This window comes from Peromyscus eremicus, chromosome 13, assembly GCF_949786415.1.
Source record: "Peromyscus eremicus chromosome 13, PerEre_H2_v1, whole genome shotgun sequence".
NCBI classification, from domain to species: Eukaryota; Metazoa; Chordata; class Mammalia; order Rodentia; family Cricetidae; genus Peromyscus; species Peromyscus eremicus.
Genome location: NC_081429.1, coordinates 19663719 through 19678197, shown reverse-complemented (window position 1 = coordinate 19678197; position 14479 = coordinate 19663719). Strand labels below are relative to the sequence as shown.

General features: G+C 38.7%; 1 protein-coding gene across 2 annotated transcripts in view; it reads right to left on the bottom strand.

Moving 5' to 3' along the window:
• Positions 1-14479, bottom strand: part of Man2a1 (mannosidase alpha class 2A member 1) — a 173887-nt gene that overhangs the window by 133488 nt on the left and 25920 nt on the right. For both annotated transcript variants that reach the window (XM_059278209.1, XM_059278211.1), the window contains exons 3-4: positions 11937-12081; positions 461-632 (exon numbers count right to left, since the gene is read on the bottom strand). In XM_059278209.1, coding sequence (XP_059134192.1) covers positions 461-632; positions 11937-12081 — 317 coding nt within the window. The remainder of the gene's footprint in view (positions 1-460; positions 633-11936; positions 12082-14479) is intronic.

The window sequence follows — 14479 nt, the reverse complement described above, 5'->3', positions numbered from 1 at the left end:
AATATGAGCCAAGCCACCAAAACAAAACCAAAAACTACCTTTGTTCATCTGAGAAAATTATTGGTTTAAAAAAAAAAAAAGAAAACAAATTATTTTTGAGACATGTTGGTCACGGTTTTTAAAAATCACATAGTTGACAAGAGGCAGAGACATTGACACATTCATATTTAGAAAACTGGGCAATGACCCCTCTGAAAGGCCCTGAAAATACCAACTCCTTTACCTAGCGAGTCCATTGCTAGGACAGGATGAACATAAGGATTTCAATAGAAAGGCTTTGCTTCCCCTTCTCAGGGACAAACTAAAATCAACACAAACAGGATGTGGACAATTCTGAATTTCAGCTATTACACTAAAAGTTCACCTAAAAAAAAAAAAACCCAAAAGTTCACCTTCTGAAAATTCCACATTTGTCATGGATCTTTAATATTACTAAATTAAAAAAAGTTTTGAGACAAACCTTTTAACAGCTTCCTTCTTCGGATTATCTATGATATCCCACCATTTTGAAAGGTAAGAGATCTCAGACCATATAAACTTCCTCCTTGAGTCTTCTTTCAGCTTTAGGACCATGTTATTAAAAATATACTGAGTCTTGTCTCTAAAGTAGTCATTGAAAGTCTTCAACCAACCTAAATCAAGACACAAATACACCACAAGGTCCAATTGATATGGCTGATTTCAACTTAGTCACATTCCATCGAATTACTATTGGATAGATACCCTTAGCTCTTTCATTCAAATAAAGCCCACATTTTACAAGCTAACAGTGTGTTTAATTAATGAAATTCTCTATTGGTTGACAGGGAACTAAAAACCTAATGTCACTGAAACGATGAAATATTCAGACATTCACAAAAATTCAGACAGAAATGAAAACAATGAACTAAAGCTTTAAAAAAGCAGTTATTTATATTTAACGATTAATTTAATTATTTGTCTCTAGGTATGGATTTTTTTACCCTAGATTTAAAAATCTAAATAGTACTAACAAGTATTCTCATAATTTGGGATCAGAATTGTACCCTCTCATCATACATCTGAAATCCCCACCCATCCAATAAGTTAAAACTAAAACAAACCAAGGTAAATCCAAACTAAGCCTTAACACTCGCAGCAAAACATAAGATAGGTTACAGAGCTGATACAAATTCTGAACATAGCATTCTGCCAAAAACAGGCATTTGCTCCCATCATGCAATTGTCTAGGAGCAAAAAAAAAAAAACACTAAATAAACAACAAACATGAACATGTTAATGCCCCCTCCAGAAGAGAATTTGGTTCCCTAAATTATCCTACTACTTCTCAAATAACTTGGAAATTATTCCTCCAAATCATTAGACTTGGGGTACAGGAAACATTCTTAACAAAAGTCACAAGTCAAGCCCAAGTCTACCAGACAGATGACTAAAATGGGCAAAGGTTATAATCTACATGGCCACCAATTGCACAGACTGGTGACAGACATAGTGGACCCTGTGGAGGATGATTTGTTCTCATGTAAACATCTTAAAGGGAGGAGAGCTACTACTTCCAAGCCGACCTACTGTTCAACTGCTACCAAAATTCACACATTCAAGAGACCTGCAGGGTAGTGAGTCCAAACAGCACTTTCGTTTGCCTATGATTAACTTAACAGCCTATAACTATGATTAACTTAACAGCCTATATTGCATTTGCCAGTGGGAAAAAAAAGAAAAAGAAATAAAAGGAAAACCTTGATGGGGAAGTGCATATAATATGCTTGCTTTAACAGTGTATTCTGAAACAGATGTGTCTGAAAAGGGTAATGTAGCTGTGACAATTTCTCCCAGTTGCTGGGCACCTGCAATATTCAGGTATGATACTCGGAGCCAAACAAGAATACAATATCAAATTTTCTTTGTAAGACTTTCTCAATCTAGGGCACATTTGAGCTGGTTTGTCATCAAAGAATGCTTTCTGGATGTTTTAACTTTCCCATGTTAGACTAAAAAGCCTTTGCCTTCAGCAAAACTCCAAGATCTCTTATGCAAGAGTGGTATGCAAGGAATCGCATCATGTTTCACCAGGGCACTAACTCCAAGCACTGCATCAGGCACAGGGCCAGGACCTGTATCTAGATTCCCAGAGAGGAACAAAGAAATGGCTATTTACCCTTCGGTGAGGATGTCCATCCCAATACTCTACTCTTAAGTGAGGATGTCCATCCTAATACTCTACTCTTAAGTGAAGATATCCATCCCAACACTCTACCCATTGGTGAGGATGTCCATCCCAACAATCTACACATCAGTGAGGATGTCTATCCTAACACTCTACCCATTGGTGAGGATGTCCATCCCAACACTCTACCTTACAGTGAGGATGTCCATCCCAACACTCTTGAGTTTGAAGATGTGAGTACTCAAGACTAAGCTTGGGAGATATAACAGAAACTCTGAAAAATAATAGAATACTTGGCATTCTTTTTCCCTATCAACAGCCTGGCATTGACCTTTCCCATTTGTACAATCAAATGAGGGAAAGACAAAATTTAAAAAGGCATTTCTGTGTCAGGCAAAATCCTAACTCCTCCTGCCTCAGAATATGAGTGTATTGGAGACAAAGTCTTTAAATGGCTAATTAAGGTAAAATGATGTAAGGAAGGGGGATCTTAATCTCATACAATATTAGAACCCAGGCACATACGGAGAAACCTGGCAGCACAGATGAGGAAGAAGGTCACTAAAGCCAAAACCAAGGAGAGAGGCCAAAAACTTCCAGTCTCTAGACTGATCCGCTGACGCCATCAGTCTGCAGTACTCTGTTACAGAGGCCGGGAGACTAGTGCAGCCTAAGAACTAATGACTACTACTTTTCAAAAACTAACGATCACAATATTTATTTATCAATTCCCATTATAATGTTTGATTTAATATTCTATGTCTACCTACACAGCATAAGATTAGGCTAAAATCACATATCTAAAAACAAATGCACTTCTGTACCATGATCATATACGTGCACAACAAGGACTGCTAAACCTCCCCCAAGGGCTCAATTAGAATTATCATCTTTAAAATATCACACATACCTCTTGCCTGGATTTTAGCAAAGGTCAATTACTTGCCTATGGACAAAACTGAGGAACTCTGGGAAATGTAAAGCCTTCAAAACTAATTTAAAAAAGAAAAACAAACTCCCATAATCTAGCATAAAAGGCAAAGTAAGAAGGGCTATTTTTTTATCAATAGGTGAAAGACCTTTGTAAAAGTACAACTATGTAATTCCAACAACTGGAACTTGCTACTAATAGAGATCGTTGCATTCCAAAGACAGTTTATCACAAGAGTTTTCAGAGAGAAACTACAGTGACTGATTCATCCATTCTGCCTTCAACACTTCATTTGTCCTTCAATGATCAGGCAGAAAATATGTCAAAGATATTTACGTGAGGCAAAATACAACTCAGAGATGTCAACTTAAAAGCCTTCCATAAAACTCATCTATAATTGATACTAATACCACTACAATATAACATAATTAATGAATAAAGAACTGAGAGAGTTTCTTGCAGCTTTCAATATTGAGTAATATAACAGTAAATTAGCTTTTATTGCTCTTATACAACAGACTAATCAAGTATTCCCTTTGACTCTGAATTGGTTCTTTCTTCCTCTAAATTATTGTAAAAACTACAATTGCATATTAACATGAGACCAATCAGAAAGATAATTTTTTATGCAAAGTTGCATGGGATGAATTTTTGTGATATAAAATTATATTCCTACCTCTAGATTTAATAATCTGAGGACACTGAGTTGCAAGTTGATTTACTTAAGTGGTCAATTCACAGCTTTTCTCTTTCCTCTTAATACACTAGGAAATTGAACCAGGACTAGAATACATTAAAAATACCGTTCCTTTTATCCAGTTTTGCCCTAACAATGCTATCACCCACATAAGAACTAACAGCTATTTTAAATTAGTTAGGAAGAAACTAAAATGAGTGAAAGATTAGAAGCTCTACGAAGAAGGTATAAATCCCTATTCAATGCCATTATTTTTTAAGTCCTAAAATTTAAAAAAAAAAAAATCTAACAAAATTAAAAGGCCAGTTGTCTATTTTTTATGTGCAATTAAGCAACTTAGTACTTATTCACTGGCAAATCATGCTTTGTATTTTTGTATTTTGAACTCTGGATCATAGCTTGGAAACCTGGAAATCCAATCCTCTTAAGGGACACTTCCTTTCATACACAGTATTACCCACCTACCCCACCCCATCCCCCTCAACCTGGGTAAAAGGTGCCTCGCCAGAGAACAGGGCTCCAGAAATATCTCATTATTCTGCTGACCACACTCATTTCTACAATAGTACCCCAGAGCAAAGAATTTTCCCACTCAGAGTTTGCCCTGCCCACTAAGTCCTACAGCTTAGAAATCAGAGTCAAACAGCCTCGAGTTGACTTTCACAGCCTGCTAGGGCCCTTTTGTAAGTCCTTCCTCATTAGGACACTCAGCCCTGTAGTAGGACCTTCAGAGCTGAGAGTATCCGAAATACTGCCATTCCACAGTGTAGATAATGCTGTGTAAGCACGTGTAAGCACAACTCTTATTGGATGGAGTCAAGCCCAGATAGGGGAGGAAAGAGAGTCTGGCTACCCCACAGGTTGTCTCTTCCCAAATATGCCATGGCATTTCTGCAGCCTGAGAGGTCTACACCCACACTGATCTATCCGATCCCTGATCTACTTCTGTTACCTCAGGGAAGCGGAAGGCCCCCCTCGCCTCCTCTTTTCTTCTCTCATCTCCTCATCTCTTTGCAATTCATTTCTTTGATTTATAACTTTTAAATATTCAAAAACAAAGAATGTGGGCCTTTGTGTATTTTGGCCCTAGCTTCTGAAAAATTGAGAAGCAGAGCTGGGCAAACACCACAACTAAAACTTCAAACCAGCCTATTCTCGTGAATGAAAGAGTTCAGTGAGTATGTGCATGACCAATGAACAAAACCTCAAGCACGTGGGCTACACATGAAAATGTGTTCACCTAGAATGAAGCCAAATGCACAACTTACTTCAGTCACCTTTAATATGTTCTGCTACCCTAATGGTCACTGCCCAGTATCTCCAAGCTGCACCACTAATTACATTCTAAAAGTCTCTAGGAGGCCAGGCATAGTGGAGTGAGCACACCTTTAATCCCAGTACTTTGGAAACACGGGCAGGGCAGGACCATCTCTGTGACTTTGAGATCAGCATGGTCTACATAATGTAGCCAGGGCTACACAGAGAAACCCTGTCTCGAGGGGAGGGGGAGGTGGGGGGGGCGACACATGACACCGCTAGTAGGCACATACATTCCAAAAAAAAGAAACCTCTCTCAATAGCATTGTTACATTGTGAGGGTCACTGCTGCTATAATCATTTCTTTAAATAACATTAATTGCACTCGAAAGTTATCATCACTAGCTTTTAGGACTTCATGGAAAGACTTTGAGCTGAAAGTAATTATAGTCAGGTAAATGGCATACTGTTGATCACATAAAGACCAGCAACTCAAACTTGGAATTACTTCCATTGTACTGTTACAGTATCCCCAAATAATTCAAATAAATTCAAATAAACCTTCTTTATCTTGGTAATAAAGTTATCTTCTATCAATAAATGATTGACAAATTTCTCCTCCCATCGCTTGTTAATCCTTCAATATCAAACTGCAACATCCAACCTTGTACTTAAGGGACAGCATATAATCTTAATTGTTATTACCATTATTTGATTATGCTGCTGATTAATTTTAATTCCAATGTTTTTATTATAAATTAGGCTCTTCTGCTCCCCCCTAATAAACTGGAAGAGCTTTAATTAACATTCCAGTTTACTCCTTCAAACACGTATTGAGTATCTAATAAGGGCTAAGCAAGTAATAAGGCAAAGCTAAATGAAAACAGAGTCTACAGAGAATATCAAGACAAAATGCTGTGAGAACAGAGAAATGGTGGAGTCCTGGCAGGACAACAGAAGTCTTAGAATACACCTCCTAGGACAGAGGCAAGAGAACCTGGACAACAATAAGCCACCAGGTACGTCAGGGTGTGGCCACCAGGTGTGTGTGGTCGCACTGCTGGCAGGCCATGTGACGAGAATACAGTAAGCAACTGAATTAAATACAAGTGCGGTAGTAAGAATCTCCTAAACATGGTCTTTTCTTACAAGAACACAGGAGGGAGGAAGGTAAGGACACTAAGAGTGTTCGGCATAAACTAAAAGGTAAAGTGGAAACAAGAACGGGAAGCCAGATGGCGGTAGCTCTGCTTGAAATGATTTCCGAGTGGAGTAGAGATGGGCTGAAGGACTCAGGCGGGCAACAAGGCGAAGTTAAGAGAACTCCGTGACTGAAGAAAAGTTTTCAGGATGTGAGGAGTGCCGAAAATGAGGCTGAGGCTCTTCCAAAGTCTCTGCAAACCTACAAACCTGCTGATTCCTCTAAAATTCTAAACGCTTTGAACTCGGGTTTCCAAAGGAAGATAACCTTTCGTTCTAGGAGGCTCAGCATCATCTAATAGTTTTCTAAGCGTATCAGCTTCACTCCAGTAACCCTGTTTGAGATATGGCACTTTTTAATGCATCTGAGAAGCCGCCATTGGAAATTTCACCCCACACCACAGAACCGATCTGCATTACCCCTTAGAACAGCTGTGGGTGGGCTCGCCTTGCAGCTCTGTAATGCCTGAGATCCCCACCCATACTGCTCTCCTAAGTGCCCATTAAGAGACCTGCATACCTTGATATCTGATACTAAAAACTGTGAGATCAGGCTCCCAAAGTTATCCATCTACGTTAAACTCATCGCTCTCCTCCGCTAAGGGGACTCTGTGAGCATCTACTACCACCGCCCCACAAAGAGAGCAGCTGCTTAAAATTATGAGTGGGGAGTTGTATATTAAAGACATTAATGAGTTACTCTTACGCTCCATAAGCAGATTATTCAGACTTAGGGTCACACAAGCTGTGCAAGGTATCACCGTTTCTGGAAGTCACTTTAAAAGCTGGAAAATGCGGCTTCTAACTCACTTCTAATCATAAAGGAAAACACAGCAATAAGGAAGGCCATGTATTTAAAGACAGACATCCATCTCAATAGGAATAAATGCATTTCCTTTTTTCAAAAGGAAAAAAGAATAGGAAATAACACCGTGATGTGTCCACTTTTGCAAGACAGTTAATAAAATCATTTTTGTGTCTACTGTTACTAGCATAGGTGATATTAGCCATGAAAGTACTTAATTTCCTCATAGATGCTCTGCCTGCGACATCAGTAATGTTACCCATGGATGGTGGTTTTATATTAAAGAACAAATCTCAAGTCATAGTTCAGAAGCCAATGTTACATGTGCCAAGTCCACTCTGCCACAGGCAGATCTCTTGTCCTCTCTCCTGACTTGTTTTGTGTGAAATGAGGATGATGCTATAGAATTATCATAGTGCTGCTGAGTGGAGTCATGGTTTTAATATACGTAAAATGCCCAGGATGGTGGGAGATGCCTGGAACATGGACCTAAGTGTCAATGCTAACTTGTATTACTATATTGGTGGGTTCTCACACATTCAGCCTAGGAAAACAGATGGAGGCTGAGTCAGGAGATGTACAATGATCACCCACATCTCTCAAGAGCAACTGACATGTGCACTCCTCAAGAATGAAGTCCACAGATGGTCCCAATCACCAGAGCTTTCTTCCTTGAAAAAGGAATCTCAATTCGCACATTTTGGATCTCTCTTAAACACAGAATTCCATAAAGCTCTGTGCTATTTAATTCTCAAATGCTATCAATTCAGATAAAATACAAGATGCCAAGTTAAATTTGAATTTCAAACAGCAAATAAACATTTAATATAAATATGACCGATTTAAAACCTGGAATACACACACTAAAAAAAAAAAAAACAAAAAAAAAACTATCCATTGTTTACTAGAAATTCAAGTTTGAATGACTGTCTTGAATTTTTATTTGCTAACTTTATTAATAACCAAGAAATCCAGACAAATGTGCTAAATTGGCTAATCTTCATTTAAAAGAAAGAAGATACAGAATCTGTTTGAGTTAAATAAGTATCTTAAGAAACAGGATGGCCCATGGGAAAAACAGGGATTTTGGAATGAGACAATATGAGCTTAGATTCACCATCCTCTGAGAATTTCTCACTGACTGACTTCCAACAAATTACTACATCATTAAATGTGACTTAGCTTGCTGCTCTCCCCTTCCTTGATGCAGGATGGACAAAGAACCCTATCTCTCAGTTCCTCACGCTATGTGGGCTGAGGGAATTGAAATTTTCCATAGTGGTTATCAAAACCAAAGAACACAGCTTACCCCGCACTAGCTAGGCAGAGTTGGACTTCCTCCCTATACCGACATCAAATACCCCATCACTGTCCACCTCACCGGCTCCCTTCTCCACTTCGATAGACACAGACATTCACCACCAACAGCTGGCAAAACACTTCAAAATTCCAAGAGCATACATAATATGTAACCAAAAGTCTTTGAAAGTCAGACTGTGGTTTCATGTTTTTATTCTTTTTGAACTTAGCCACAGATGTATAAACAAATCTATTTCTAATTATTATGTGACACTAAATACAAAAAAAAATGTATTTTCTTCATTTTAAAAATGGGCAAAATCCCATCGCTCATTAAATCAATATTTTTTTCTAAAGCACTATAAATGCACAAAGGAAAATTGTTTTCCAGTCTGACTTGAGTGACGAGCTCTCCCTACTGTTATAGAGTCAGACCACAAGGGGATTACTATCTAATGTTCATTTTACAAACTGCTTCCCTGACAATATGCTGCTCAAGCTTCCATTCAGTACCTTATCTTTTCTTTACACATGGTGATTTCATTGAAGAAAAATTAACTAAATATTTTGGCAGTTTAACTGGTGGGAAGTAAAGAATTAAGATTGTAGATACAAAGGTGCTGTAATTGTGTTTTAATCAGCTTATTAAATATAACATGAACATGTATCAATCAACTCATATTTCATTTCATGGTCTATGATTCAAAACTTTTCAAATCCATAACAGCACAGAGCTATCAGCATTTACCTAACAACTCCTTTCCTGTTTTTTTTTAATTCATGTAAACCATGTGAATGCTGTATAACATATCCTTGTGGCCTGGAAGAAGACTTAATTAGGAAAAAAAAAAAGATACTGCTTTTTAAAATGTACCTTGTCTTACCTACTAATACTAACTCACCCCCAAAGGAAACAATTTGCACACACGTGTTCATCTAGGTATGCATGTTTATATAAACACCACCAATTCTTTGCTAAGGGACAAATACAGGACTCGTTTAAAAATCTATTTCAAATATTTCTGTTCCCAACAGACATAAATCCACTGATGAAACAAACGACTGAGTCAAAGCTTGTTTTAAATTGTTGCTGCAGAAATTGCAAACAACTTTCTATAAATCTCATTTAGAAAGTAAATTGCCTAATTGCACATTCATTTGGGAGTATTCTACAAAGATTTCCCATTACAGTCATATTTTGACTTAGAATACACATGCATATACTTTTCTGTTTTCTCCCTATTAAGGCAGTGATTTTTCATGATCTGAATGCTTTCATTTTTCACAGGATAATTTAGGTTATCAATATTCTATTTTTGTTAAGGAATAGTGAAAATAACTCAAAAAGTCAGTGAGTTCTTTCCTATACCATTTGGTTTCATGGTAAAAATTGCTTTAGGTTTAATGGGTCTGTTTCTGACCACTATTTTTAACTCAAGTGGAGAAGGGCCTAAGGGTAAGGGTCATTAACATCTACTAAGACAAAAGATTCAACTATGGTTGCTAGGATACCAACAGACAGATTCATTTACTGCAGTCAGAAACAGTTTTTAAGGATGTCCTCTCACAAAACAGCATACTACAGCAGAAGCCATAAGGCAAGCAGACAGGGATCGAAGCAATCCCTGCCCTCAAAGAGCTTAATACTGCTGCTACTCTCAAAAGTGCAAAGGACATTTTCAAGTCACTGTTTCTTAGAGGAATAGAAATAAGGAGATGCCAGAAAAGATGGGAGTTGATGCAGAACATGAGCTAAGCAACAAGCCAAGTGTTTGACCCTGACCTAGAGAGTCAGTTATTAGTGCGATGATTTGTGAGCAGAACTGAAAGGATGGGTGTTAGGTGTCAGCTGCTGGACTAGCTGTTCCTCAAAGGGCAGTCTGTAAGACAAAGCCCTACCCCTTGGTGAGCTTAAACTAAGTGAGTAGGCTCAGTACAAACTCTGTCCATTTCTACACGCATGTAGACGTGCAAGTGTGGGTATGAGTACGGTGTGCGCCTGTGGTATGTAGACAGCTCGGAGAAGAGCTTACATGTTTACACGTTATGACATACCAGTACTAGGCTAAGAATAACCAACCTTGATGAGGAGACCAGTGTTCTTTGTCATTTGGGTTTACTCGAGAAAGAAACCCAGGTGAACAAGACATGAGGGATTTCAGTATGCTCGCTCCTTACATCACCTTGACAAGATGATAACACCTTTGCAGTGAGTGGTACCACCAACCTCTTCTAAGCATTAGCTGTTTGCAAAACACTCAGCCCCCTGCCTAGTAAACCACGTCTTTTAATATTACAGTCGAGTGCTTAAGTTACAGAGGAACAAGAAATGGAGCTGGTGGAACTGAGCAAAGAAGGAAGGGGAAATGGATGAAAAAGACTTCAGAAAAAAAAACCTAAGAGAGAAAAGTGACGAACACTGTTCAGACCGTAAGTTGTACTTACATCACAGAAAGGTGTCATAGGAAAGAGGACATCCAGTAAACTAGTAAAGAATGGAAGTAGATGATGTGGAAGAAAAAAAAAAATCCTTGAAAGTAACAGGTGAACTAGAAAGAACTAGGTTCTTGAGAAAGGTAAGAAACACACACTTAGTAAAGTCCTTAAAAAAGAAAAGTGTTTAGAAATACAACTTCAAGAAATACTGTACTAAATGCACTGGGCGTTCACCCTATGCTGTGGATTCACCCCAGTAAGTATGCACATACACCAGTTTGTACGCACATCAAATCACGTGCTCCACTAAAATTATAGCAATTTCCCCTTACCTTGGGGCTGAGGGGAGGGATTACTGGACTCAACAAATAAAAGCCTTCGTGTGAAATAACAGTAATTAGAATAATAGCAGCTATTTTTCTGTCACACAGGATTCCTTACATTTTATCCTGGGAAGATACCATCATCCTAATTCTACCGGATAAAAACCTTATCCACAGAGGGATGAAGTGACTTGCCTAAAGTCATCTTACTCTACTGGCCCAGGCTAGGGCTCAGACCCATCTACCAAAGCTCCCAAATCACTACTTACCCTTCTCTGTGTTAAAGACGCAACTCTTCCAAAGAGCACTCTGCCTTTGTGAAGCGGAGTTTACAGATATAATGAGATTCTCTCATAAAGTATTTTTTAATGTCTTAGATTTGTTTTACTTTATATGTATGAATGCTTTGCCTGCATGTCACAAGCATTCCTCATACCTGCTGACATCAGAAGAGACTGAGGTATCTCCTGGGACTGGAATTACAATGGCTGTGAACTGCCTTGTGGGTTCTGGAATTGAATTTGGGTCCTGTACAAAAATTATAAGTGCTCTTAACTTATTACTATCCCTCCAGCCAGCCCTCCCATGCAATATTTCACCAGAAGCAGAAAAAATAAACTACAGTACCCTGAAATGTTATATTCCCCAAATCCTTCTTGTGTTTATCATTGTTTCCTGCTCTACAAAGTACTACCTGGTAATGGCACATAAATTGATAAAATGAGAATATGATACAAGAATACATCGCTGTAAAGTCAGAGGTGTGAGCTCTACTGGACCCTCATTAGAGGACACGGGTGCTGGACAAGCTTGATGGAGCGATTAGGAAGAACAGCTTTTACCTGGGTCGTTATGGGAATGAGGCACCACAAACACTTGAAGGGGCTCACTGTCCCACTCATCAGCCTCATACTTAATGTCAAATCCTTGCTTCCAAACTCCACCATCTGGGTTATCAAAAGGAATCAGATCATAAACATCCAACATCTAAAAATAGGAAAGAAAAAAAGTTAAACTTCAAGCACTGTTAATCTATACTTAAGGCTGGTCAATATTTGCTCAAAGATAGTCTTTGCTGTTTTTTTTTTTTTATCAATGTGCAATCAAACAAAACTAATTATATAAAAAATCAATGGAAACTTTCAAGGCCAAAAAACATTTGCTCATCATCCAAAGGCCTGAAAGGCTAATTGTGCTATATAACTACCCTGATAAATGAGCCCTCCCCATCTGCTTTGGATAAATATGATTCCATTCATTTACTGGAATTCCTCTTTCTCTTGTTTTTAGTGCCAGTGTGATTAACAGGAAAACAGAAACACAACAAAAGATTTCTCTTGGAATTTGGTTATGAGCAAATATTTCAACATTTGCAAACATGTACTCAATGTGGCTTCTTACTTCATTTGGGGTGTTGGCTTCATAATCAGTCTGGTAGCTTCTAAATCTGTATCTGGCTGAAAACTCATGTGTATTTTCCTATCTGTCAAATGTTATATTTACCTTTTTATTCTAAAATACACATGGAATAATTTTTTTTAAACCTAGATTTAACTTTTAAGTTGCCAAACGTGTTTCTATAGCCAGGTATAGTGGTATATACCTATAGTTCCAGCACAAAGCTGAGGCAGGAAGGTCGCCACACAGTGAGACCTCATTTCAAAAACCAAACAAAAGTCTTCTAGCTTCCCAATACATAATTCCTTGTAGATAGTAATCCATTTGGACATAAAGGAAAAAACAGTATCCTACCCAAAACACAAACCTTTACTTTTATTCTTCATATTCTCTGTAATACTAAATGTACAACACAACTAAGAAAATTTAAATTGTTAAAATTCAACAGGCTATAAAAATTATATCTTAATTAATATGAAAACATTACAAAAAATAAGAATGTCAGAAAATTAAGTAACAGTGATCATGAAGTATTTCAAGACAATAACTATTGTTGGTTGGTTTTGTTCTTTTACTCTTTGCCTCTTTTGGGGGCCCGCCACCCAGCTCCCAAGTAAATACATACAGAGACTTTTTCTTACTTATAAATGTCCTGCCTTAGCTTGGCTTGTTGCTAGTCAGCTTTGCTTACATTATCCCATCTACCTTTTGCCTCTGGGCTTTTTCCTTTTCTTACTTCTGTATATCTTACTTTTACTCTTACTCTGTGGCTGGCTGTGTAGCTGAGTGGCTGGCCCCTAGCATCTTCCTCTCCTTATTCTCTTGCTCTTTTCCTCTTCCTTCTCCTAGATTTCTCCTCCTATTTATCCTCTCTGACTGCCAGCCCCGCCTAACCTTTCTCCTGCCTCACTATTGGCTGTTCAGTTCTTTATTAGACCAATCAGGTGTTTTAGACACGCAAAGTAACACAGCTTCACAGAGTTAAACAAAGGCAACATAAAAGAGTGCAACACATCTTTGCATCATTAAAGCAAACGTTCCACAGCATAAACAAATGTAACACATCTTAAAATATTCTTCAAACTATCTCTTGCTATGGGACTCATGCCTTGAATGAATAAAACTGACTCCAAGAACAAGCCTGGCAGTCTGTGGTACACAGCTGGGCAGAGGGAAGCATCCACAGGAACTGCTAGTCCTCTCTTCAGCCCTACAGTAAACGTCCTCCCTCCTCACTCTTGCCACAGGAGCAGGTGCTCTGCAACTCCAGTATAAGCAGCCCACGTTCAGACCAAACAAACAAACAAACAACAGCAGCAACAAAAGGGCCTGCCCTTGCTATTCCCCTCCCACAGTGGACAAAGGTGGTCCTAAGAAGTACTCAGGAAGAAGCAAAATGAAGCCAAGCCCCAAGGAAATAGATAACCTGAAAAGCACAGAACTCTGATCCCATCTGGATCTGCCCATGCGCTAACTAATGAGGGTACATACAGGTACAGGGCCTGGCCAGCTGCATGGCCTCCAGCTTGTAAGCTTGCAGCTTGGCCTGTGAGCCATGGCCTCAAGATCATATCATGTTCTACAGCCTTCCAAGAATTGGTGGAAAGTGCCTCCTCTAAGGTCAGGCTAGAGGCCATCTAATTTCACACAACTTTTAAAACATTCACCCTTTAGGATCCTCCTATGGAGTTCACACTCCTGTGCTGTGGGATGTTCTGTATGTTAAATGTGTTGCTATGATTGGTTAATAGATAAAACACTGATTGGCCAGTAGCCAGGCAGGAAGTATAGGTGGGACAAGCAGAGAAGAAAATTCTGGAAACAGGAAGGCTGAGTCAGAGAGCTGCTGCCAGCTGCCGCCATAAGAAGATGTTAAGATACTGGTAAGCCACGAGCCACGTGGCAACGTATAGATTAATAGAAATGGGTTAATTTAAGATATAAGAACAGTTAGCAAGAAGCCTGCCACGGCCATACAGTTTGTAAG